Source organism: Oncorhynchus keta, chromosome 19 (assembly GCF_023373465.1).
Source record: "Oncorhynchus keta strain PuntledgeMale-10-30-2019 chromosome 19, Oket_V2, whole genome shotgun sequence".
Taxonomy (NCBI): Eukaryota; Metazoa; Chordata; class Actinopteri; order Salmoniformes; family Salmonidae; genus Oncorhynchus; species Oncorhynchus keta.
Genome location: NC_068439.1, coordinates 70,940,157 through 70,967,857, shown reverse-complemented (window position 1 = coordinate 70,967,857; position 27,701 = coordinate 70,940,157). Strand labels below are relative to the sequence as shown.

The 27,701-nt window shown below is 44.2% G+C and overlaps 1 protein-coding gene across 2 annotated transcripts in view; it reads left to right on the top strand.

Annotated features, from left to right (window-relative positions):
• LOC118397889 (arf-GAP with SH3 domain, ANK repeat and PH domain-containing protein 2-like) overlaps nucleotides 1-21,269 on the top strand; it is a 48,442-nt gene extending 27,173 nt beyond the window's left edge. For both annotated transcript variants that reach the window (XM_052471229.1, XM_052471230.1), the window contains 19 exons: nucleotides 3,885-3,985; nucleotides 4,605-4,674; nucleotides 6,816-6,903; nucleotides 7,124-7,172; nucleotides 7,440-7,609; nucleotides 9,106-9,239; nucleotides 9,458-9,552; nucleotides 10,180-10,369; nucleotides 10,723-10,808; nucleotides 11,302-11,417; nucleotides 11,644-11,711; nucleotides 12,056-12,166; nucleotides 13,522-13,798; nucleotides 16,285-16,386; nucleotides 16,822-17,071; nucleotides 17,416-17,477; nucleotides 19,422-19,501; nucleotides 19,886-20,005; nucleotides 20,106-21,269. In XM_052471229.1, coding sequence (XP_052327189.1) covers nucleotides 3,885-3,985; nucleotides 4,605-4,674; nucleotides 6,816-6,903; nucleotides 7,124-7,172; nucleotides 7,440-7,609; nucleotides 9,106-9,239; nucleotides 9,458-9,552; nucleotides 10,180-10,369; nucleotides 10,723-10,808; nucleotides 11,302-11,417; nucleotides 11,644-11,711; nucleotides 12,056-12,166; nucleotides 13,522-13,798; nucleotides 16,285-16,386; nucleotides 16,822-17,071; nucleotides 17,416-17,477; nucleotides 19,422-19,501; nucleotides 19,886-20,005; nucleotides 20,106-20,180 — 2,244 coding nt within the window. In that variant the 3' untranslated portion in view covers nucleotides 20,181-21,269. The remainder of the gene's footprint in view (nucleotides 1-3,884; nucleotides 3,986-4,604; nucleotides 4,675-6,815; nucleotides 6,904-7,123; nucleotides 7,173-7,439; nucleotides 7,610-9,105; nucleotides 9,240-9,457; nucleotides 9,553-10,179; nucleotides 10,370-10,722; nucleotides 10,809-11,301; nucleotides 11,418-11,643; nucleotides 11,712-12,055; nucleotides 12,167-13,521; nucleotides 13,799-16,284; nucleotides 16,387-16,821; nucleotides 17,072-17,415; nucleotides 17,478-19,421; nucleotides 19,502-19,885; nucleotides 20,006-20,105) is intronic.
• The last annotated feature ends 6,432 nt before the right edge of the window (nucleotides 21,270-27,701 follow it).

Below are 27,701 nucleotides of genomic sequence, written 5' to 3'. Positions count from 1 at the left end.
ACCTTGGTCAGAGAGGATTTGGTCTGGAATCCCGAATCTGGTAAAGACCTCCCTTCTCAGAATTAGAGCAATGGCTGATGCAGTGGCTTTGCGGAGGGGAAACAACTCCACCCAGTGTGTGTAGTAGTCCACTACCACCAATAAAAATTAATTCCGTGTCCCCCGGCTGGGAGGAAAAGGTCCCATGAGGTCAATTCCCAACATTTCATTTGGATGGTTCACCAAGGTCTGCTGCATTTTCCCGACAGGTCTGCCAATGTCTGGTTTGTATTTCTGGCAGACTTCACACTACTGTACAAACTTCCGGGTATCAACCCACATGCCTGGCCAGTAAACCACTTAATGTAGTCTTCGATAAGTTTTAAAAACTCCAAGATGGCCACTCATGGGATCGGCATGATAAACTTGGATTATCTGGTCACACAATGTAGAGGGAATGAAGACGTGATAATGAGTGCTGTGTATTCCATCTCCTCTTGGAGTTTTTTGATACACTTTATCCTGAATTATGCTATACTTATCATTGAAGCGACTCTTGGAGTCTTCTTCAGACAGACTCTTGTGGATCGCCATGATGGCAGCATCTTTCTGCTGTGCTCTCCATACACTCTCATCATCCAGAGGAAAGGAATCATCCAGACATTTAGCGGTAGTATAAGTACTGCACAAGGGAGGACAAACATTGGCAGTCTCTGTAATCCGAGAAAGGGCATCTGGTACAACGTTCAGTTTTCCTTTGCGATACTCAATGATGAAGTTAAACTTCTGCAATCTGATAGACCAGCGAATAAGATGGCTGTTGGTCTTGCCTGATGCCAGAACCCACTGCAGAGCAGCATGGTCTGTGACAACGGTGAAGATCTTTGCCTCCAAGTAGTAGCTCCATTTCTTCAAAGCCCAGACCACAGCGAGGCACTCCCTTTCAATCGTTGAATAATTCCTCTCGGCTGAATTAAGGGTGTGACTTGCATAGGCAAGAACTTCTTCTGTTCCAAGTCCTGTTTGTTGAGCCAAGACTGCTCCAAGTCCTGTTTGACTTGCATCCGTGTACACAATGAAATGAGCCTTCAGGTTAGGATGACCAAACACTGGAGGCGTAATTAGACTGTTTTTGAGTGCTTCAAATGCACCTTGGCATGCAGGGGTCCATTGGAATTTCACACCTTTCTTCTTAAGGTGGTTGAGGGGTTCGGCTACCTTTGAAAAGTCAGGCACAAACCTGTGGTACCATCCAGCCATACCCAGAAACCGCTGAACAGCCTTGAGGGAGGTGGGAATTGGGAATTCCTGCACGGCTGCAACTTTGGCTGGATCTGCATGGATACCTTCGGTATTAACCACATGACCAAGGAACTTGAGTTCTGGCAGACAGAAACGACACTTCTTCAAGTTCAAGGTCAAACCTGCAGCCTTTAGTCTGTTGAAGACAGACTGAATGTCTTGCAGATGATCCGTGACAGAGGAGGAGTAGATTATGATGTCATCCAGATACACGAGACAATGTCTACCCCTCAGATCTCCCAGGACAGTCTCCATCAACCTTTGGAAGGTTGCTGGAGCATTCTTCAAACCAAAAGGCATGATTTTGAAGGAGTACAAACCAGCAGGGGTGACAAAGGCAGTCTTGTCCTGACTAGCGGGATCCATTGACACCTGCCAATAGCCACTGTTCAGATCCAGATTACTAAAGATGGATGCTCCTGCCAGAGATTCCAGTATGTCATTTATGTTTGGTAGAGGGTAGGCATCGCTTTCTGTTATGGCATTCGGCTTCCTGTAGTCCACACAGAATCGATATCCACCATCTTTCTTAGGAATCAGGACAACCGGAGAAGCCCATCCGGAAAAAGAAGGTTCCACAATTCCATTCTCTAACATGCTTTTGAGCTGTTCATTGAGAATGTCCAGTTTGGTGGGGGACAGCCTGTAGGGACGCTGCTTAATGGGGACCTCATGCCGGGTATAGATTTTGACGGTTGTACGGCCCAGTGTAAGAGTACAGACTGTTCACGTCCAACATCTGGGAGAGCTGCCACCTTTCATCATCCGACAGACATGCCTGTTCCACTGCTTGTTTGATGTAGAAATACAGATTCAGACTTCACTGGTGGAACATGTTTTTGTCTTTGTCTCTATATTTTCTCTGTCTCTGACTTGACCTTGTCCGGACTCTGCATAATGTAGCAGGCTCCAGCCTGAAATCAGTGCATTACCAGGTTGAAATGGATGAGGCTGAGAATAGTCAGAGTGCAGCCGATAGGAGGTTTCGGACATCGAGATGATCAGTCCACTGAAGAACAGGAAGTCTAGGTCAAGGACTACAGCAAATGCAAGGCTTGAATCTGCAAGAATAGCCACAGGAAGGTTAATAGTCTCACCATGCAGTTTTATTATTATACTAATCCAGCCCAAGGGGGTGGTAGGTTCTCCATTGGCCAAGTACAGTGGTCCCTCCTCCCATGTTCATAGCTCCTCATGAGGTAATGCCATGTTCTGCCACAGGGCCTCTTGCATCAGGGTGTAAGATGCCCCTGTGTCGATTATGGCCTTCCCTCTCCAGTTCCTAACAGTCAGAGGAACCAATAGTTGTTGCAGAATAGGAATAAGACGGCTGGCTAGCTGTGCTGTCTAAAGGCTTCATGGTGGGCATTAAGGCTGACCCAATTGTATGCAAGCCACCACGCCTGTCTAGACTTTCAGTCTTCTGTCCTTTCTGACCTTTTCCTGAATCCTGACGCTGGACATAGAGCGACCAAGAATCTGGAGGATGTTGGACTTTACACCTCCAACACATAACTGGACATTTGTCCTGGATCTTGGGTACAAATATCTGTGACGGTTTAGCCCCAGGAGAGTTATGGGTATACTGGGATGAGGAAACGGGGTTTTTAGTTTGGAGGTGGTGCTTCCAGTCCTTCTCAAACTGAGTCCCAAGATGCACCAGATCATCCACATTTTGCACACGTTCTCGAAGTTGACTAGCAAGGCGGGGAACCATGTTCTTAAGAAGGAGTTTGACCATCTCCTGCTCAGTAATGTCAGCCTTCCATCTCCTACATAGAACTCGATAAGAGAAGGCAAAGTCCCTTATTGGCTCTGCTTCACCCTGGACTCTGTTACGAACACGTTCCGCCAGTTCATCCCCATAGTCCTCTGAGAGGAAGGCTAAGAGGAATATTTTTTGAAACTCCTCCCAGGTTGACACATGTTCACGGCTATCTCCCACCAGTCTCTTGCTCTACCATGGAGAACACTGCGGAGGGTGGCAAGAACCTCCAAGTCAGTAAGGGGCCGGATAGAAAGAAAATCACTTAGATAAGAAAAACAGTGGATCAACATCATCTTCTGGGCTGCCAAAAGTGGGGAAAAGAAGTTTGATGGGGAGGGAGCGCTCTAGAGGAGACATGACAGTGGCAGCGGGAGTTCTGTTGTTTAACAGTATCTACAGAGGGGTTTTTGTAGTACTACCTTTCCTATTCCCTTACTGGCCAAGCCAGTGGCAGAGGTAAAACCTGAGGGAGGTGCAGTCTTCTTTTGTCCAGAAGGGAAAAGCACTGCATTACGTCCTGGTGCAGCTCTTCCAGTTGAAGGTCTGTGGCCTTCTGTGCTTTTCCCATCTCATTAACGGTGTCCTTTTGAGTCTGTTCAAACATCGTAGTTCCCCTGTGAGAGAGTTCTTCATGTCCTCCATAACATCCTTCAGATAAGAACACACTCCCTTCACAACAGAGGCTGACTCCTCTGCTCTCTGTTTTTGTTCCTCCTCAAGAAAGATTATGACTTGATGATGGTTAGTTTCCATTTGTGTTCACACCGATGCTATGAGAGATGGGAGAAGTGTTAAGTCCTCATGACTTAACATGAGTGTGTCTCTGATGCATTAGGATACCCAGGCCAAGCAGACAGGATACAGCCTTCACCAGCTCCAGGGGAATAAGGCCCACGGTACAGAACGCTGCGGAATGCTGTACAAGAAGAGTGAGGGGTGAGTGGACAGAGCTTTAATCACCAATTTGGCCTCTGGTACAAAGAGCCAAGAGGAGCTGTTTGTTTCCCCGACAAAGGCAGCGAAATGTGGTTTTCATCGAGGCGTTGGGGTAATATGATGATATGATGTAATATGATGTAATATGCCTTATCACATACATCATTCCATTTGTTGTTCATGAAATGGTATGGTTTGGTATTTTATTAGCTGTTGTGAAAGCAGTAGCTACTCTTCCTGGGGTCCACACATAACACAACACATTACATAATACAGAACATTAATAGACAAGAACATTAAGGACAGAACTACATACATTTAAAAATGGACATGTAGCCTTCATATCAATATGTACACACAAACTATCTAGGTCAAATAGGGAAGAGGAGTTGTGCTGTGAGGTGTTGCTTTATATGTTATTTTAAACCAGGTTTGCTGTTTATTTGAACCATATGAGATGGGAGTTCCATGCAATAATGGCTCTATATATAATGGCTCTATATAATACTGTACCCTTTCTGGAATTTGTTCTGGATTTAGTTGTGGTTTGTGATATAGAAGCTGTGCCATAGAGGAATAGAGTGTTCTAGTGAAATAATGAATGTTTACTCTTCTTCAGTCTCAGGAAGGTGTGGCAAAAGAGGAAGTGTTCGGTGAAGAACGGGTTCCTGACTATCTCCCATGGAACAGTAAGAGACTTCCTGTTTTTGTCTTCTCCTATTGGTCACTCACTTTCCTTCATTCATGCTGTAATTCATGGCCCTCTCCTTACGGTCTGAATATACAGTACATACTACATGTCAGTCAGTGGGATTCTGTAAGGTCTTTATTTGGGACACATTTCTTCCATAAATTGGAAAAAAATAAGATGTGAACGACGAAGTAAAATGATTATTATGACCTTTTTTTTTTAAGAGCCAAACAACATGTTAGGAGAGAGCAAGAAGAAGAGAAAGATCAACAGAAGGAAGAGCATAAGCAAAAGGATGATAGACAGAATGGTGGGAAGAGGAATTTAACTCTTCATGTTCTCTTTGGCAGGCGGGGTGATTTCATTACTAACCCAGTACTCTCAAACGTGACTGGATTCCTGTTGACCTCTTCTAGGAATCCAACACAAACCAGTACAAGCTCTTTTGGGCATGACTTTCCTCTTGACAACATTACCCTGAGCTCCAACGTTATTGTCCTAACGGCATAGCATTGTCTCAGTTGTGATCACAGAATGTCGTGACTGATCACTTCAGTAACAACCCTGTGTCAGGTCCTAAAACCTCTACGATTATTGCAGCTTCTCGCCAGACACAATACTGAGATATTGTTTGAAAGCTAAAATTCCCCCTGAGCATGGCTTCCGCAGTGAATTCCCCCTGAGCATGGCTTCCACAGTGAATGCCCCCTGAGCATGGCTTCCGTGGTGAATTCCCCCTGAGCCTGGCTTCCACAGTGAATTGTCCCTGAGCCTGGCTTCCACAGTGAATTGTCCCTGAGCCTGGTATCCACAGTGAATTGTCCCTGAGCCTGGCTTCCACAGTGAATTGTCCCTGAGCCTGGCTTCCACAGTGAATTCCCCCTGAGCCTGGCTTCCACAGTGAATTCCCCCTGAGCCTGGCTTCCGCAGTGAATTCCCCCTGAGCCTGGCTTCCGCAGTGAATTCCCCCTGAGCCTGGCTTCCGCAGTGAATTCCTCCTGAGCCTGGCTTCCACAGTGAATTCCCCCTGAGCCTGGCTTCCACAGTGAATTCCCCCTGAGCCTGGCTTCCACAGTGAATTACCCCTGAGCCTGACATCCACTGTGAATTCCCCCTGAGCATGGCTTCCGCAATGAATTCCCCCTGAGCATGGCTTCCACAGTGAATTACCCCTGAGCCTGACATCCACTGTGAATTCCCCCTGAGCATGGCTTCCGCAATGAATTCCCCCTGAGCCTGGCTTCCGCAGTGAAGTGTCCCTGAGCCTGGCTTCCACAGTGAATTGTCCCTGAGCCTGGTATCCACAGTGAATTCCCCCTGAACCTGGTATCCACAGTGAATTCCCCCTGAACCTGGTATCCACAGTGAATTGTCCCTGAGCCTGGTATCCACAGTGAATTGTCCCTGAACCTGTCATCCACAGTGAATTGTCCCTGAGCATCAAATCAAATCAAATCAAATTGTATTAGTCACATGCGCTGAATACAACAGGTGTGTAGACAGTGAAATGCTTACTTACAAGCCCCTAACCAACAATGCAGTTTAAAAAATATAAATAAGAAATAAAAAGAACAAGTAATTAAAGAGCAGCAGTAAAATAACAATGGCGAGACTATATACAGGGGGTACCAGTACAGAGTCAATGTGTGGGGGCACTAGTTAGTCGAGGTAATTGAGGTAACATGTACATTTAGGTAGAGTTATTAAAGTGACTGCACAGATAATACCAGAGAGTAGCAGCGATGTAAAAGGGGTGGGGGGGTTGGCAATGCAAATAGTCTGGGTAGCCATTTGAAATAGAGTTTCCACAGTGAATTTGTCCAGTGATAATGGAAGAAAAGGATCACATTTGTTCTGTTTCCCTGCATTTCACATTTGACATTAAATAACTGGACAGTAATTGTGCGACAACACTGCTGTTGTTTGGGCCTTTACAGAGATGTGGCTGTAAGCCAACGATACATTTCTAGAAGGCTGCTGCATTTGACGTTCTCTTTTTATTTTTAAATAATGTTTTTTATTAAAAGTAAGTTTACTGTTTGGCATTACCCAACTGGGAAAGTGGCATGAATACAATATGACCAACTTCAGCAGTCTGGCCCCCTGGTTCTCTTACTCTTCTTTGCTCCTCTCTCATAGGCTAACACACCACCAGCAAAACTCAACCTGCTAACCTGTCAAGTGAAGCGTAACCCGGACGAGAAGAAAAGCTTTGATCTCTTCTCACGTAACTAAGGCAGCACTTTGATGCTCCATCTCAAACCTCTGCAACACTAGTCTGAATATGTAGCTACAATAGCAAAAGCATGATAGAAAACTATTCCCGAGACTCTATGATATGATAGTTATTGAATGACAGACATGTATCTTCCATCGAGTCTCTTAGCATCTCTTACTGCAAGTGTCAGTTGCATGTTGCTCAATCAGCCTATTATTTGTCTAAACAGATGACAGAACCTATCACTTTCAAGCTGAGGATGAGGCAGAGTGTCAGATGTAAGTACTGTGCCTGTCTGTGCCTTTTGCAATATGCAAGTTTGTGTGTGAACGTGGTGTGTACATCATTATGTGTGTACATGATACAGGTGGTATATGTAATTGGTCTCTCACATTCTCTTTAAAGTTTTTTGCGTCACTAATGGAACCCTATTTCCCATAGGGCTCCGGTCAAAGGTAGTGCACTACATAGGGAATAGGGTGCCATACGGGACTCAACCTTTGCCCTCAGAGCTTACTGGTTCTCTCTGCTGCCTGTGTTTTCAGATGGATCTCAGTCCTGCAGAACAGTAAGGAGGAAGCCCTGAACGATGCCTTCAAAGGAGACCAGGACGAGGGAGGGGAGAACAACATAGTCCAGGAGCTGACCAAGGCCATCGTCAGCGAGGTCAAGAGGATGAGCGGCAACGATGTGTGCTGCGACTGCGGAGCGCCCAGTGAGTGACACACAGAGCATGCTGGGAAAAGGCAGCATGAATGTTTTGTGGTCTTCCTCCCAGAGGGTTATTATATCAAAGTGAAGAATGCACAGTCTATATATGTGAATGTGTGAGGGTCTGACATGCGTTTAGTCATTTACAAGGCTGAATGTACAATGGTTTGACAATTGACATGGGCTTTTCTCCATGTGCTGCACACACATTCTTAGGATTCTTTGTTAGGTCAGTCAGATTATTTCTGCAAAGACAGAAGAAAGAGTGTTGGCTGTTCAGGCCGTCGGATGTTACTGAAATCCCACTGGGCCTATACACCGAGTGTACAAAACATTAGGCACACCTACTCTTTCCCTGACATAGACTGACCTGGAGAATCCAAAGCTATGATCCCTTATTGATGTCACTTACTAAATCCACTTCAATCAGTGTAGATGAAGGGGAGGAGACAGGTTAAAGAAGGATTTTAAGGCTCGATACAATTGAGACATGGATTGTGTATGTGTGCCATTTAGAGGGTAAATGGGCAAGACAAAATATTGAAGTATTTAAGTGCCTTTGAATGGGGTATGGTAGTTGGTGCCAGCCGCACCGGTTTGACTGTGTCAAGAACTACAACGCTACTGGGTTTTTCAAGCTGAACAGTTTCCCGTGTGTATCAAGAATGGTCCACCACCCAAAAGACATCCAGCCAACTTGACACAACTGTGGGAAGCATTGGAGTCAACATGGGCCAGCATCCCTGTGGAATGCTTTTGACACCTTGTAGAATCCATGCCCTGACGGATTGAGGCTGTTCTGGGGGCAAAAGGGGAGGGTGCAACTCAATATTAGGAATGTGTTCTTAATGTTTTGTACACTGTGTCTATAGGGAATAGTGTAGAATTTACACTCATAGGACACTGAAAATAGTGCATCAATAAACTACAGCTCCTTCTTAGGAGTGGAACTTTATTTAACGGTGCAACTATTTCAGGTGAGAACTTATAATGGGATCACACTAGTCTTTTTTCTTTTTATTGGTTTTTAAAAGTCATTTTCAAGTTTATTGGACAGCGACAGTTGAGAAAGACAGGAAAAGGAAGAGGAGAAATGGTGTGCCTCTCCGACAGCGCTGGCATACAGATGTAGGATCTTAATTTGATCAATCTTTCTCAGATCTCAGAATTTTCCTGTGCAGGAGGAAATGCAAACTTGTGCTTATTCAAGGTTTAAAATGGCTTCTAAAGTGTGTACTTTCCACTTTAAAATGTCAGACTTGATTTGCCCTAATGAAAAATGTATCAACTCATACAAAAAATGGCCATTGATTATAAATCCCATAATAATTCACATTTCCTGTTGCTGCAGGATTATTTTCCTGCTGTAGAAAACTGGGTCAAATTAAGATCCTACATCTCTACATGTGTGCCCCGAGGCAATGTTAGCTAGCGCCAGACCACCCCGGGATACAGAACACTAGTCTTAACACTGATAATATCCTCTATATCTGTCTTCAGATCCCACCTGGCTCTCTACTAACCTGGGAGTGCTCATCTGCATCGAGTGTTCTGGAATCCACAGGGAGATGGGCGTCCACTACTCTAGAATACAGTCTCTCACACTGGACGTCCTGGGAACCTCAGAGCTCCTGGTAGATACTAGGCTTTTAGGATTGTATTTTGACAGACTTTTGTACTATAGTATAGTTAGTAAGATTATTAGTAGTGTGGTCCCCAGATCTGTTCATGGTGTCTTGACAACTCCTATGGTCATTGTCCCTGTTCGTCACAAACAAATCTGGGACCAGGCTAGATTAATAAAGGCTGAGCAGATACGAAATTGACGTGTGCTCTACCTGGTCTTCCCCAGCTGGCTAAGAATGTAGGGAACGCAGGTTTCAATGAGATCATGGAGGTGGACCTGTCTGCACAGAGCGTGACTAAACCCAACCCCTCCAGTGACATGTAAGTGACAGACTGCAGGGCAGGCCACACAAAACAGGAACAACACTGAATAGATTTCATTTCACATTAAGTCGAAATATGTTTCACTTCTTTTTTTATACTGTTTATAGTCCTGAGTGTCTTAGGTTGTGTCCAAAATGACACACAATTCAATGGGCCCTGGTCTACAGACACCCTAGTTCGAATCCAGGTTATATCACAACCAGCCGTGATTGGGAGTCCCATAGGGTGGCACAGAATTGGACCAGCGTAGACCAGGTTTGGCCGGTGTAGGCCATCATTGTAAATAAGAATTAGTTCTTAACTGACTTGCCTAGTAAAATAAAGGTTAAAAAAACTTTTTTTACAAATAAAAGTAGTGCACTGTGTTGTTGAGGGGAGGACGGCTCATAATAATGGATGGAACCGAGCGAATGGAATGGCAACAAATCATGTGTTTGATACCATTCTACCCCTTCCACTCCAGCCATTACCACAAGCCCGTCCTCCCCAATTAAGGTGCCACTAACCTCCTGTGCACTAATATATAAGGGAGAGGTGTGCCAATATGTACACAGGTTTGCACTTGTTTCCTGTCTCTTTCCTGGTATTTGATCATCTATCTGTCTGGGCTCTTGTCTCCCTCAGGCAGACGAGGAAGGACTACATCACAGCCAAGTACACGGAGAAGCGTTTTGCTCAGAGGAAGTGTGTGGACGTGGCGTCCAGGCTGCACTTCCTGTGTGAGGCAGTGAAGACCCGAGACATCCTCTCTCTCATCCAGGTCTATGCTGAAGGAGTGGACCTGATGGAGACCATCCCGCTGGCCAATGAGCATGTGAGATGATTGACACTGGTTGCGTCCCAAATGGCACCCTATTTCGTACATAGTCCACTACTTTTCACCAGAGCACTATGGGCCCTGGTCAAAAATAGTGCACCATATAGGGTGCCATTTGGGAAGTAGACATTGCCTTCTAACAGTGACATGAGAGAAACATTAGTCTTGAAGTCCCTCATGGACTTAAAAAGCTTGACTGGTTTTTCTAGTTTTTGTGTGATTTGTTTTTGTGTGATTTGTCATATTTGTCATATTTGAATGCCTCTGATTGGTAGGTATATTGGCTATATGTTTCTAACTCTGATGTTGTCGAACTGTTGTCTTGAGTTGTCATTGTTTCATGCCCTCAGGAACCGGGTGAGACAGCACTACACCTAGCAGTACGAATGGTGGACCGCAACTCCCTCCATATTGTGGACTTCCTGGCCCAAAATAGGTACTAAAGTACTGGGTGAAAAGATGCTGGTTTTTATAGCTTATAGTAGCAGAAGCAAACAAGCTCTCAGATATCAAATGTGAAGAGGGGAAGTTATTTAACAGCATATAATGAAATATTTAGATAGGAGCAGAAGTTGTTCTCCCAATAATTGTCAATATCAATGAACGGCAGTGTTGCCCCCTTGTGGTGATAGTTCTCAGCTGCGTGTCTAACTTAACTTTTCTTTTTAGGTTCCAAAAGTCCTCACAAGGATAGTAAAATAAGGCTTTTTAGGCTTAGGGGTTAGGTTTAGTGTTAGGGTTAGAATTAGGGTAAGGGGTTAGGAATTAGGGTTTGGGGTTAAGGTTTGGTTAAGAGTATGGTTTAGTGTTAGGAAAAATACAATTTTGAATGGGTATACATTTTTTGACCCCACTTGGATAGTAACACCAACGTGTGTGTGTGTGTGTGTGTGTCTCTCTCTGTCTGTAATTATGTCTGTGTGTGTAAGTGGGAACCTGGAGAAGCAGACAGCCAAAGGGAGCACGGCACTGCACTACTGCTGCCTGACCGACAACAGTGAGTGTCTCAAACTGCTACTGCGGGGCAGGGCCTCAGTCAGTATTGGTAAGTACATTCATAGGATCATCTACATCCCAAATGGCACCCTATTCCCTATGTAGTGCACTACTTTTAATTAGGGCTCATAGGGCTCTAGTCAAAAGTAGTGCACTATATATGGAATAGGGTGCAATATGGGATACAAACCCATCAACAAATGATAAAGGGCTGGTCAAGTCCCATAGAAACACGTTATTGAAGCTCTGGTTGGTTTGTCTGTCTCTGTGTGCAGCCAACGAGGCAGGAGAAACACCAATGGACATCGCCAAGCGCCTCAAACATACGCAGTGTGAGGAGCTGGTGAGTGTAGGCTTGCAATGTAATCTGAAGGTCATAGACATTTTAACACAATGACTGCATCCCAATTCTCCACCCTTTTCCCAACGTGTTAACTTGCACACTTCTCGTCGTGGATTTAACAATAGAGAAAACTCCCCCCAGACAATTCTTACACCATTCATATGCTTTTAAATCCATGACAGGGAGAGGGCAAAGGCACACTTTTGGAAAAGGGTGGAGGATTAGGAAACAGCCTATAAAAATATGATGATCCTCTTTATTAGAGGGTCCATGGTGCCATATGATCAAGATGGGTAACAGCAGATAGAGGTTGACTGTACGTTTGTTGTCTTTGTGGTGTTCAGCTGACCCAGGCCGAGACGGGGAAGTTCAACGTCCACGTGCATGTGGAGTACGAGTGGCGGCTCAGCAACGACGACAACCTGGACGAGAGCGAAGATGAGATGGAGGACAAGGTGAGTTAGTTGACCTTTATATTGGTTTGATTTATTAGGATCCCCATGATGACAGACTTACTGGGGTCTGACATGTAACGAAAAAAACATTAAAAGCAAACAAAAACGTTCAAATGTATATACACTACCAATCAAAAGTTTGGACACACCTACTCATTCCAGGGTTTTCTTTATTTTTACTATTTTCTACATTATAGAATACTAGTGAAGATATTAAAACTATGGAATCATGTAGTAACCAAAAAAGTGTTAAACAAATAAAAATATATTATATATTTTAGCTTCTTCAAAGTAGCCACCCTTTGCCTTGATGGCAGCTTTGCATACTCTTGGCATTCTCTCAACCAGCTTCACCTGGAAAGCTTTTCCAATAGTCTTGAAGGAGTTCCCACAAATGCTGAGCACCTGTTGGCTGCTTTTCCTTCACTCTGCGGTCCAACTCATCCTCTGCAGTCCAATTCATCCTGTTCTTGGCCAGCTGCATTTTAACTAGGTCTTTCTTTGCTGCACTTGACCATATGACTGGACAATAATCAAGATAAGATCAAGTTAGAGCCTGCAGGACTTGCTTTGTGGAGTGTGTGGAAAATTGCTGTATGGTTGAAACATCAGCATACATGGGGACACATGCTTTGTTTAATGCCAGTGGCAAGTCATTGGTAAAAATAGAAAAGAGTAGAGGGCCTAGAGCTGCCCTGCGTTACACCCACTTTACATGTTTGACATTAGAGAAGCTTCCATTAAAGTAAACCCTCTGAGTTCTATTAGATACAGTAGATGACCCTGAATCCACGATATAGCAGAGGTTGAAAAGCCATAACACATACACTACCATTCAAAAGTCACTTAGAGTCACTTAGAAATGTCCTTGTTTTTGAAAGAAAAGCACATTTTTTGTCCATTAAAATAACATCAAATTGATCAGAAATACAGTGTAGACATTGTCTCAACAACAGGTTGTGGTCAATAATATCAAAGGCTGCACTGAAATCTAACAGAGTGGCGGATCTTATAGCAGCAAGGGGGGGACCAACTCCATATTAATGCCCATGATTTTGGAATGAGATGTTCGACGAGCAGGTGTCCACATACTTTTGGTCATGTAGTGTCATGTAGTGTAGTTTAGGTCATGTAGTGTATGTGTTTATGACATCCCAGGGGAATCGGTGCTGCCTACTCTATACCAGACACACTTGGTATGCATATAAGCTGTTCCATGCTGTGTATGTAGGCTGTGCTATGCTGTGCATGTAGCATATCACCATCTGTTTCCAATTGTTTAAAAAAAGATGGCATGGATAGCATTACTAGCCTGCTAATGATCTCTACCTGTGCGTCCTATCCCCCACAACCAGCCCATCCCCCACAGACGGTCAGAGCAGGAACGTCCTGTCAGCTGTTTCGTCCCGAGCAGTGGTCTCATGGGTCCAATGCCTGGTGGTCCCAACATGGCCTCTCTGGCCCGTGACGCAGCCAGCCTGGCCAGAGACAAGCAGAGAGCCCATCTCCCCAGCATGATGATGAACAATGAGACCTATGGCACCATCCTGGAACTCAGCCCCCCTCCCTCCGGCGTGCCAGCGTTACCGGTGGTACCCACCCCTCACCTTCCCCCCAGGACAGCCACCAAAGGTCAGTCGGAGGACAATGAGCATAGGTCATAGGTCATGCATTAGGTCAGGGGTGTCAAACTCAAGTCCTGGAGGGTGTCTTCTGGTTTTGTTATATCCTTTCGTTAGGTTCTAATTATCAGAGTAAGAACTCAATGGACACTATGAAAGCTCAAACCAAGTTTATTCTTCCCAAAGGATCAAACAGCTGAATCGAATACAACATGTTTACCATAGTGGTGGTATTTGTACCCCACTTTGGGTGGAGTCTCCTCCATCTCGTTAAACATTGTATCTTTATTGCTAGGCAGGAAACTAAGTGATACGGCAATAAACGTTTCCTCTCCCTTAACGTGACTTGACCTGACCTCGACCCCCTTCATCTCTAATCCATGACTCTCTCTCCCCTTATTAATGCCTGCCACGTGATCGTTTTCCCTACACTCAAAACATTCCAAGCTTAATTGCATCCACCATATACCTTCCTCCTACAGATAACCATTAACCTCTGGTGTAGACCCTCGGCTAAGGCACCCCTCAGGTCTCTAGTATAACTAATGATTCATAACATTTAAAGTTCAGAAATCCAAACCCATCAGTCGCCCCTTTTTTAAAACATTTGACATCATACTGTTCAACATTACATAAACTTGGAAATTACTTATAAATTGAAAAACGATGATAATAAAACATAACAATAAATAAACATGATTAACATTCACAGTGAGGTTTACAAACGCAGAGATTTATGGCCTCTGTTCTATGATCACACCATACACAATCTTATTTCCCTTTAGAACACTGATCATAAAATGTGCGCTGGAGTCTTTGACTCCTTCCATTTCAACTTTCTCTGACATTATCTCACCACCGAGTCTAACGATTCACTGGTCTCTTTTCCCCATGATTCTCCTTAATAACTACCGCACCACCATGTCAATGAAAAAAAAAATGTAAAGTTCATTTTAGGTTTGGTACCCCAATGCTAATTCCTCGTAACCCCTCAGCCCTTTTGTCCATTCTAGAAATATATTTCAGAATAAAGTGACATAAAATGTAAATCTTTCATAATAAAACCACATAATATGTCTCATGAGATTAAAAGCCCCCCACGGTTTTCTGTGTTACCCGGAGTGTTTGGCCAGATCATTTTTATTTGTTTCCTCTTTAGAATCCATTCCCCAGGTGTTTCGTCTAGATTCTTTAACCCAAAATAATTTTTCCTGTGGCAAATTTAGCCAATTTCTCATCACAACAAATCCGCGATATTTGAACCCTGGCTTCTATTAATAAGTTGTGTAAAACGTGTTCTCATCCGTCTTCCTTCACATAGAAACTGTAATCTCTATAAACCACTATCGATCGAACCGATACCGATACCATATGTGAACGTTTCCTGTCCCGCTACTTTCAGAAGGTTTTGTTGCTGCTCTTTTGAAAAAGAGGCAAACGCTTGCATGGCAGCATTTCCTCCGAATGCAACAGGCTCCACTTCCACTCTACACTCATTATTCCAAAACCCAATGGCCCCACATCTAAAACAGGGATCTATCTCACTCCGCTTTGGTGCCTTTTCTTTGCCTTACCTTGGCCATTGAAACCACTGTTGGTGACTTCCACTGTGGCTGTATTAAACCATCGCGTCTGCAAAGTGAGCAGAGTTATATTCCACTCAAAAGCATCCTGCTCTATTTCATCCACAACCCCCGCAATTGATCACAGGTTTCAAACGTGCCACCAAAGCCGAAGTGCAAATTCTGTCTTTCTGTGGCTGCGTACTTCTACTAATTCCGGGTTTATCGGTTTGTATTTTTTGTTGATAGAATGCTGACATCAAAATGTTGGCATATTGAGCTTTTGATTCTGGTTCTATGTCAAGGCACAATCGCCTCCCTGAATTCTCTATCAGATTAGAATGTTCTGTTAGCCAGGAAAAGCCGACCAATTTTATCCTGTTTGCTGAATTTTTCCCATATTGGAGCCGATTTGTTAGAATGCTTGTGCTTCTTTCAGCTCCATGGCTTAACTCCTCTAGTTCCACTTTACAGGGAGAATCGGGGCCGTCTGTCACCATTTCAGTAGTTATAATTCCCAAACCTCTCCCAACAGTGTCATGGGTGTTTTCTTCACTCCCGTCTCTACACCTTCTATTAACTGTTTTCCAAGGTAGAGCTACCCACTTCCCCGGAGAATAGTTATGGTATTTGTGCCTATTAATTGGTCACGGCACTTAATACCTTGTATTAGAACCTATACTACAGCGTCTGCAAATGTATTACTGGAAAATGCAACCGCCCCAATAGGGCATAAACCAACCTCTCTCCTTATTGCTACTGCTCATATACTCAAATCATGTTATCTTTTTCTAAGCCATAACTACTTGGCCCTCCAGGAATTGAGTTTGTCACCCCTGCGCTGGACCATAGGTCCTTGAAAGTGTTGCTGGAATATTGACAAATGGTTGACCCTATGTGACAAATGGTTGACCCTATGACTGTAACCTTGCAGGTCCACGGTGGAAGCAGGCTCCTATGGAGGGGGTGGGTAGACAGAGGTCCTCCTCAGACCCCCCAGACCCTCACACCCCAGACCCCAACAGCTCCATGTATGGTAAGTGCACTATATCATACTACACAATAAATAACACAATTATAACTATGTGATGGTGTCACGATCGTCGTAAGCATACTCGGACCAAAGCGCAGCGTGATCTGGGTTCCACATATTTATTTAATGAAATGCACAAAAACAATAAAGAATAACGTGACGTGACGTTCTGGAGTGCTCACAGGCAACTACACAAAAAGAAGATCCCACAAAACATAGTGGGGAAATGGCTGCCTAAATATTATCCCCAATCAGAGACAACGATAAACAGCTGCCTCTGATTGGGAACCATACCAGACCAACATAGAACTAAACAACCTAAAATACCCACCCTAGTCACACCCCGACCTAACCAAAATAGGGAATAAAAAGGCTCTCTATGGTAAGGGCGTGACAGATGGATAGATAGATTGATATCACTCTCCTCTCTCCATGTAGTGCTTTCTCCAACTGCTCCCCCTCCCCCTGTGAACAAGAGGACTAATGTGATGGAGCCTAGAGGCCATAAGACTGGTCCTCTACCACCTTTACCTCCAGTATTACCTGGGCCTCCAGTGCCAACGGTCATCCCAGGAGCACCAGTCCAACCAACAGCACCCCCCTTCAAACCCACACAGCCCCCTCCTGTCCCCGCACACCATCCCAGCAGGAGAGCCACAGGGCCCAAGTCACCTAAATCACTGACTAGGTAAGAACTGGGGCAGAATTTATCAAGCATCTCAGAGTGCTGAATTAGGATCAGTTTAGTATTTTAAATCACAATGAATATACGTGGATAGGGGGGACCTGATCCTAATTCAGCACCTCTACTCTGAGACACATCATACATATGGCCACTGACCATGGAAGGATGATGTTTTGAATTCTTAAACTGCATCCTCATATGTTCTCAGTCAAGAGTATTGCATATTGTGTGTAGATAACCTGTGGATAGATGGATAGAGTAGATGGATGGATGGATTGGTTTCACTCCCCGTTCTCCATCTAGTGATTATCAGTTAACTAAGACCATTCATGTATGTGTGGGTTCAGTTCAGATAAACCCACTCCTAAAGGACCTCCCACCAGAACTGCTGGACCAACTGATGGACCAGGTAAACAGACAAATACAATTATTATAAAATATTAAATAACTGGTCTGTTCTGATTCAAAGAGCTTTAATGTACAGTTGAAGTTGGAATTTTACATACAGCTTAGCAAAATACATTTAAACTCAGTTTTTCACAATTCCTGACATTTAATCGCAGTAAAAATTCCCTGTCTTAGGTCAGTTAGGATCACCACTTTATTTTAAGAATGTGAAATGTCAGAATAATAGCAGAGATAATTATTTATTTAAGCTTTTATTTCTTTCATAATATTCCCAGTGGGTCAGAAGTTTACATACACTCAATTAGTATTTGGTAGCATTGCCTTTAAATTGTTTAACTTGGGTCAAACGTTTCAGGTAGCCTTCCACAAGCTTCCCACAATAAATTGGGTGAATTTTGGCCCATTCCTCCTGACAGAGCTGGTGTAACTGAATCAGGTTTGTAGGCCTCCTTGCTCGCACATGCGTTTTCAGTTCTGCCCACAAATGTTCTATGGGATTGAGGTCAGGGCTTTGTGATGGCCACTCCAATACCTTGACTTAGCCATTTTGCCACAACTTTGGAAGTATGCTTGGGGTCACTGTCCATTTGGAAGACCCATTTGCGACCAAGCTTAACTTCCTGACTGATGTCTTGAGATGTTGCTTCAATATATCCACATAAATGTCCCTCCTCATGATGCCATCTATTTTGTGAAGTGGACCAGTCCCTCCTGCAGCAAAGCACCCCCACAACATGATGCTGCCACCCCCGTGCTTCACAGTTGGGATGGCGTTCTTTCGGCCTGCAAGCCTCCCCCTTTTTCCTCCAAACATAACGATGGTCATTATGGCCAAACAGCTATTTTTTTTCATCAGACCAGAGGACATTTATCCAAAAAGTACAATCTTTGTCCCCATGTGCAGTTGCAAACCGTAGTCTGGCTTTTTTTATGGCGGTTTTGAAGCAATGGCTTCTTCCTTGCTGAGCGGCCTTTCAGGTTATGTCGATATAGGACTCGTTATACTGTGGATATAGATACTTTGTATCTGTTTCCTCCAGCATCTCCAGCATCTTGATTTGCACTTTTCGCACCAAAGTACGTTCATCTCTAGGAGACAGAACGCATCTCCTTCCTGAGCGGTACGACGGCTGCGTGGTCCCATGGTGTTTATACTTGCGTACTATTGTACAGTTGAATGTGGTACCTTCAGGCATTTGGAAATTGCTCCCAAGGATGAACCAGACTTGTGGAGGTCTACCAAAAAAATTCAGAGGTCTTGGCTAATTTATTTTGATTTTCCCATTATGTCAACCAAAGAGGGACTGAGTTTGAAGGTAGGCCTTGAAATACATCCACAGATACACCTCCAATTGACTCAAATTATGTCAATTAGCCTATCAGAAGCTTCTAAATCCATTACATAATTTCTGAAATTTTCCACGCTGTTTCAAGGCACAGTCAACTTAGTGTATGTAAACTTCTGACCCACTGGAATTGTGATACAATAATATAATAATAATAATAATATATGCCATTTAGCAGACGCTTTTATCCAAAGCGACTTACAGTCATGTGTGCATACATTCTACGTATGGGTGGTCCCGGGGATCGAACCCACTACCCTGGCGTTACAAGCGCCATGCTCTACCAACTGAGCTACAGAAGGACCACAATGAATTATAAGGGAAATAATCTGTCTGTAAACAATTGTTGGAAAAATTACTTGTGTCATGCACAAAGTAGATGTCCAAATCGACTTGCCAAAACTAGTTTGTTAACAAGAAATGTGTTGAGTGGTTGAAAAACTAGTTTTAATGATTCCAACCGAAGTGTATGTAAACTTCCGACTTCAAATGTAAAACCTTCTTCTAAACCTTCTTTTACAATTGCGGCTTTATTCTATGTGTTTGGTCAATGAATTGATGATTGCTGTCTCTGTGTGTCTTTTTGTTTGTGTGAGCAGTAAGTACTGCACCTGTACCTGGCTCCCCTCACAGCTCTGGTCCCACCCCTCCAACACTGAAGCCCCGCGCCAACCACCCTGTAAGCGCCTATAATAATAAAATATGCCATTTAGCAGACACTTTTATCCAAAGCAACTTATGTGAGCATACATTTTCGTATGGGTGGCCCTAGCGGGAAAGGAAACCACAATCTTGATGTTGCTAACGCCAAGCTCTACCAACTGAGCCACACAGGACCTGACCTCAGCCAATTATTAGCTCCTGACATTAGCCAATTAGAGCTGTGCAATCACTACCTCACACACAGACTATTATAGCAATACAGTAATATCATATTTACACTGATTATGATCAAGTCATATTTACAGTCTTAGGATTTACCATCAGGACTGATTGAACACAAAAATCATAAACTAACATTGTCTTGTCTCACTTTGTATTAATTGGCCTTTTTGGCACTCAGAAACAGAAACCCAAGAGAGTGAAAGCCATCTACAACTGTTCTGCTGATAACTCAGACGAGTTGACGTTCACAGAGGGAGAGGTGATCGTAGTGGATGGAGAGGAGGACCCGGAGTGGTGGGTAAGTACTGTGTATATATATATATACACTCACACACACTCACACTCAAGTGTTGTCATATCTGTACTACTGACTGTATCCTGTCCTGTGTATATTACAGTTTGGACATATGGAGGGGGAGCCGACCAGGAGAGGGGTCTTCCCTGTGAAATTTGTACACTTCATCACTGACTGATGCATCTGATGGTGTGACTGTCTCTCACCTCTAGGCTGTCTTTATCTATGGCTGTATCAAAAGAGGCTGGTGGGAGGAGCTATAGGAGGGCAGACTCATTGTAATGGCTAGAATGGAATTGATGGAACAGAGTCAAGCATGTGATTTCCATATGTTTGATACTGTTCCATTTATTCCATTCCAGACATTATAATAAACCCGTCCTCCTACAGCTCCTCCTACCAGCCTCCACTGGTCTTTATGTGAGACTGTGAGTGAAAAAGATGTGGAATGTGCACTGTGTGTATGATGTTATTCTCATGCATCCAAACATCAAAAGAAAATGTCTGCTTCCCAAATAGTACCCTATTCCCTACATAGTGCACAACTTTTGACCAGAGTCCTATGGGTCCTGATCAATGGTAGGGAATGTATACTATGTGACCTGCCAACAGAATGTTCTACAATTATGGAAAATGTGTGACAAACTATGTAACAACATTAACCAAATAAGAGGAGAAAACTGTTCAGCCCGCACCCCGAGTGTTGAGAAACTTCAGTTTGTTGGGACAACTGGAAATAACTGGAGAAAGATTCTGGTTAGACTATGGCTAGAATTCAATCCAATAGCACTTCGTCCACAATGTGCATTTTAAAGGCAATGTTCCCTCGTTCGCGGAGACCACATTCATGGTGTACGCTGCACATGTCGGCTTAATCAAAGATGACCTTTAAATGGTGTGTTGGCCCTCAGATCCAGTAATGTGTATTGTGTTATTAACTCAATGGGTGTTGAAAGAGTAAACTCATAATGTAATAAAAAACATATTGTACAGACATTCAAAGTTTTCTACATATTACATAGTCATTAAACTGCTGTGAATCACAAACACTTGTCACTGTGCATGGTCATCCCTGACCACCTCTGCTGATGGGAAACGGTGTTGTTTGATCCTAACATAGAAAAAAATCTCATTTATCAAGAAAGCATTTGTGAATATATATCATGCTCTCGAAAGGGTTACAGGGTAACTCTGTATGTACATTGTTGTAGCTGTACAATCATATTCCCTCTTGTTCTTTACAAGGTCATTAAAACTTGAAATGGCTCATTGTGTGTTTTGTCTTCAATTCATCATGTTATGACGGATCAGTATAGTGGTCACTCTACTTACACGTACTGTAATGACAGTCCAGATGATGATGATGAGGACATGACAGATCATAGCAATCTAATAACTGCTCTTGCTGCTATGCCCTAAAATGTTGTTACAACACTGGTGTCGTGCCGAAAATCTCCCCCCTGCCAGAACAAACTTCACGTCAGGATAGGCAACCGAAAGGAATAATTAATGTATGTGTGTTATATTAAACATAGAGGAGGGAGTAAAATGTTGGCAAGCAATAAACATTTCAGAACAACTATGGCTGAATTATTATCCTTCCACATTCAAAAATAGTAATCTAATAAGACATGGGAGAGATGAGGAATTTTGGCGAAGAGATTTATTTATAGACTAATACAAAATCAGTAGCAGATTTAAGTACGGGCGACATGGGCAGCCGCCACCAGCGGGCGCGAAGAGGGGCCTCGCCCAGGGCGCCATACAACCTAGAACCTCCACATACACTTGAAACAAATAGCCAAACCGAAAACTGCAGACAAAAATACTTTCTGCTACTAAGATCAATGAAATGTAGGTTAAACTGACAGAGTGAAGAGCAGAAATGTCAACTAGCAAGCAAGTCGCAGCAACGACTCTGTCAATCACCACATTCTTATCGGCAGACTCAATAACCTTGGCTTTTTAAATGACTGCCTCGCCTGGTTCACCAACTACTTCTCAGACAGAGTTCAGTGTGTCAAATCGGAGGGCCTTTTGTCCGGACCTCTGGCAGTCTCTATGGAGGTGCCACAGGGTTAAATTCTCGGGACGACTCTTTTCTCTGTATATATCAATGATGTCGCTCTTGCTGCTGGTGATTCTCAGATCCACTTCTACCCAGACGACACCATTCTGTGTACATCTGGCCCTTCTTTGGACACTGTGCTAATAATCCTCCAAACGAGCTTCAATGCCATACAACACTCTGTCCGAGGCCTCCAACTGCTCTTAAACGCAAGTAAAACTAAGTGCATGCTCTTCAACCGATTGCTGCCCGCACTCTCCCGCCCGACTAGCATCACTACTCTGGACGGTTCTGACTTAGAATATGTGAACAACTACAAATACCTAGGTGTCTGATTAGACTGTAAACTCTCCTTCCAGACTGACATTAAGCATCTCCAATCCAAAATTACATCTAGAATCGGCTTCCTATTTCGCAACAAAGCCTCCTTTCCTCATGCTGCCAAACATACCCTCATATAACTGACTATCCTACCGATCCTTGATTTTGGCAATGTCATTTACAAAATAGCCTCCAACACTCTACTCAGCAAACTGGATGTAGTCTATCACAGTGCCATCCGTTTCGCCACCAAAGCCCCATATACTAACCACCACTGCGACCTGTATGCTCTTGTTGGCTGGCCCTCACTACATATTCGTCTCCAAACCCACTGGCTCCAGGTCATCTATAAGTCTACGCTAGGTAAAGTTCCGCCTTATCTCAGCTCACTGATCACCATAGCAACACCCACCCGTAGCACGTGCTCCAGCAGGTATATTTCACTGGTCACCCCCAAAGCCAACACTTATTTTGGCCGCCTTTCCTTCCAGTTCTCTGCTGCCAATGACTGAAACGAATTGCAAAAATCACTGAAGCTGGAGTCTTATATCTCCCTCTGTCTTTAAGGATCAGCTGTCAGAGCAACTTACCGATCACTGTACCTGTACTCAGCCAATCTGTAAATAGCCCACCCAACTACCTCATCCCCATATTGTTATTTATCCTCTTGCTCTTTTGCACCTCGGTATCTCTACTTGCACATCATCATCTGCACATCTATCACTCCAGTGTTAATGCTAAATAGTAATTATTTCACCTCCATGGCCTATTAATTGCCTTACCTTAGTTATTGTCCAAAGATGCCCAAGTGTTTTTACCGGGCTAAATATGTAGCTAGCTAGTTGGTATTTCCAAGTAGTTAGCCAACTAATTTACTATGCATTCTATGAGTTCTCATCAAGATGCATTTTTTATTTTGCTGTCAAAATATTGCCATAATGCGTGCTTATTCTGAATCTGTCAGAACGTCATTTTGTGTCAAAGGTCATCATCAGACAGTCGACTCCTGTTTCCCTCCAACAGTGGAGCTGGACAGGTCATGCATCATTCTGGAGTTAATGGGGACCAAAAATCATGGCAATGTAACACACCTTCAGTCATAAACTCAGCAAAAAAAATAAACGTCCCCTCACTGTCAACTGCGTTTATTTTCAGCAAACTTAACACGTGTAAATATTTGTATGAACATAAGATTCAACAACTGAGACATAAACTGAACAAGTTCCACAGACATGTGACTAACAAAAATGGAAGAATGTGTCCCTGAACAAAGGGGGGGTCAAAATCATGGAGGGATTGTGCCTTCCTGGTGTAACTCGGGCAGTTGTTGTTGCCATCCTGTACCTGTCCCGCAGGTGTGATGTTCAGATGTACCGATCCTGTGCAGGTGTTGTTACACATGGTCTGCCACTGCGAGGCCAATCAGCTGTCCGTCCTGTCTCCCTGTAGCCCTGTCTTAGGCGTCTCGCAGTATGGACATGACCATTTATTGCCCTGGCCACATCTGCAGTCCTCATGCCTCCTTGCAGCATGCCTAAGGCCCGTTCACGTAGATGTTACTGTTTTTCAGAGTCAGTAGAAAGGCCTCTTTTGTGTCCTAAGTTTTCATAACTGTGACCTTAATTGCCTACCGTCTGTAAGTTGTTAGTGTCTTAACGACCGTTCCACAGGTGCATGTTTATTAATTGTTTATGGTTCATTGAACAAGCATGGGAAACAGTGTTTAAACCCTTTACGATGAAGATCTGTGAAGTTATTTGGATTTTTACAAATTATCTTTGAAAGACAGGGTCCTGAAAAAGGGACGTTTCTTTTTTTGCTGAGTTTATTTGTCACACAAAATGTGTGAGTCAAACTTCAATAGAAGTAACCTGATATGCTCAATCGTTTGCAGCTGGACTGGAATTCACCAAGGACTGTATGGAACGCAGGCCCTCTCCCTGTATCGATTTGATCAACCCGGCTGAGATAGACCTGCTTCTCATCAGCGAGTCAGTCTTCCTTCCCTCTCATCTGTTCTGTAAAAAACACAATACACAAAAGAAAACAAGTGTTTTTTAACAGGTGATTTTTATTGGACAAATCCAGGTTGTCCCCCGTTTCAGTATGGGGATACCTAGTCAGTTGTACAACTGAATGCATTCAACTGAAATGTGTCTTCCACATTTAACCCTACCCTTCTGAATCAGAGAGGTGCGGCGGCTGCCTTAATCAACATCCACATCATCGGCGCCCGGGGAGCAGTTGTTGTTGGGGGTTAACTGCCTTGTAGGGCAGAACGGCAGATTTTTATGTTGTCGATTTGGGAAAATCGATCTACACAGCCATGTCTTCAGGGCAAAAACTGCAGGATGCTGCTGTGTAGAGTCGTTGTAGAGATGCCATCATCCATTATGGACAATTGGGGTTCACATGGTGTCGGTGACTGTCTCCGTTTTTCCTCCAGATAACATCTCTGCAGACGACATGCTGCACACAGAGACCAACGTGGATGAGAGCATGGAGAAGATCGAGGCCATCAACCTCTACGAGGTGAAAGAGGTGCCCAGCATTATGTTATGCTGTTACCACGCGGGTCATGTCCTGGGCACAGCCATGTTTATGATGGAGATAGCAGAGGTAAAAGTGAGTACTGAGTTTAGAAAATGAGAGCTTTTTCAACTTCTTCTTGAAAGGTTCCATTGGTACATGATTTCCCCTGATTTTGTCCAGTTTTATTATTCTTGAATATCTCCTCATCTCCACCTTGTTTTTGTAGATGTGCCATTATAAAGTGTAATAATCATCTCCCCAATGCATCACATAGATACAGAATGTGTTGTTTAATCTGGCCAGTAGATGGCACCCATATGCTGGACAAATGTTCCTGTACAAGGCCATTCATGCGATGTTGTTTTCCATGTCTCATCCCCGTGTTTGCCTTGGGAAAAGGCCAGGAATTTCTGCTCATCCTGGGTGAGATTCTCACCAGTCCCCACTTCAGCCTGCTTATAGAGCAGGGATCTTCCTCTGTTCTACTCGCTCCAGTCACTCTCAATCATGGAAGAGTTCACTAGGAACCAAACGACACATGGCCTCCAATCAGAAACGCACTTTTCACTTTCCGTTGCGTGCTCTAATGAACACAACCCTTCTCTAGTGTGTGTGTGTGTGTGTGTGTGTGTGTGTGTGTGTGTGTGTGTGTGTGTGTGTGTGTGTGTGTGTGTGTGTGTTTTTCCCAGAGGCGTACTAGCAGAACCACCCAGAGCGTCATGACATTCCCGTCTAGTACGCATAGTCTCTGGCTAAAAGCAGTGCTGCTTACCAGACCTACAATGCTGTGAATGGCAAGATCTGCAAGGCCATCAATGTCAACAACCCCTTTGTCTTCAAGCACATCAGCAACCTCATGGTGGGTAGCATTAATCAGATGAATGTTCAGCCTCCGACCGCAAGGCACTACAGAGGGTAGTGCGTATGGCCCAGTCCATCACCGGGGCCAAGCTTCCTTCCATCCAGGACCTCTATACCAGGTGGTGTCAGAGGAAGGCTCCAGCCACCCTAGTCATAGACTGTTCCCGGTGCGCCAAGTCTAGGTCCAAGAGGCTTCTAAACAGCTTCTACCCCCAAGCCATAAGACTCCTGAACAGCTAATCAAATGGCTACCCAGACTATTTGCATTGCCCCCACCCCACCACACACTGCTGCTACTCTCTGTCATTGTCTATGCATAGTCACTTTAATAACTCTACCTACGTGTACCTATTATCTTGACACTGGTGCCCCTGTGCATTGACTCTGTACTGGTATCCCCTTTATATAGCCCCGCGATTGTTATTTACTGCTGCTACTCTGTTATCTAATTATAGATACTTTAATAAATCATTGTGGCGGTACCCCCTGTATATAGCCCCGCTATTGTTATTTACTGCTGCTCTTTAATTATGTTATTTTTGTCTCTTACTTTTTTTTCTTAACTGGTTAAGGGCTTGTAAGTAAGTGTTTCACTGTAAGGTTGTATTCGGCATGTGACAAATAACATTTGATTTGAGTGGCATTTTATTACTTTTTTATATATTAGGTACCAAATAGTAGATAGACTGAAACGGGGAGGGACTATCTGTACTTATTCAATAAGAAACTATGTTAATTTCCTTTGCAAATAGGTTTGCTATGGTGTGCGCTAATAATTCTGACTCTGTTGTACCCCTCAGTCCATGCTAACTCTGCTGTAGCCCTCGGTCCATGCTAACTCTGCTGTACCCCTCGGTCCATGCTAACTCTGCTGTACCCCTCGGTCCATGCTAACTCTGCTGTACCCCTCGGTCCATGCTAACTCTGCTGTAGCCCTCGGTCCATGCTAACTCCGCTGTACCCCTCGGTCCATGCTAACTCTGCTGTAACCCTCGGTCCATGCCAACTCTGCTGTACCCCTCGGTCCATGCTAACTCTGCTGTAGTCCTCGGTCCATGCTAACTCCGCTGTACCCCTCGGTCCATGCTAACTCCGCTGTACCCCTCGGTCCATGCTAACTCTGCTGTAGCCCTCGGTACATGCTAACTCCGCTGTAGCCCTCGGTGCATGCTAACTCTGCTGTAGCCCTCGGTCCCTGCTAACTCTGCTGTAGCCCTCGGTCCATGCTAACTCTGCTGTCGCCCTCGGTCCATGCTAACTCTGCTGTCGCCCTCGGTCCATGCGAACTCTGCTGTACTGTACCCCTCGGTCCATGCTAACTCTGCTGTACCCCTCGGCCCATGCTAACTCTGCTGTACCCCTCGGTCCATGCTAACTCTGCTGTAGCCCTCGGTCCATGCTAACTCTGCTGTAGCCCTCGGTCCATGCTAACTCTGCTGTACCCCTCGGTCCATGCTAACTCTGCTGTACCCCTCGGTCCATGCTAACTCTGCTGTACCCCTCGGTCCATGCCAACTCTGTTGTACCCCTCTCCTCAGAGTATGGACCACTTTGATGACAGCAGGCCCAGTGTGGTGATGGCGCCTCCAGATATGATGCAGAGCAGTCTGTCCTGAGAGCTGGTGCAACGACAAAAGGAACTGTCATCATCGCCGTATACTGCGTGGAGGATACCCTCACCAAGTTGGGGCTCAGTCTTCAACACGTCTTAAGTTGCCCTTTTAAAGCAGACATTGCTCAGTCACGGTGACACGTTACACCAACAATAATCCTACAGTGTGGATTAATTTCAAGCCAAACTTTGTGATGAAATATTTAAAATCAAATGACAGATAAAGAACACAATTTAACAGAATGAAGTCTTTTAAAGACTAAGCTATGAGTGTGTATGATCTGTTCATGAGTTGACTGTTTCTC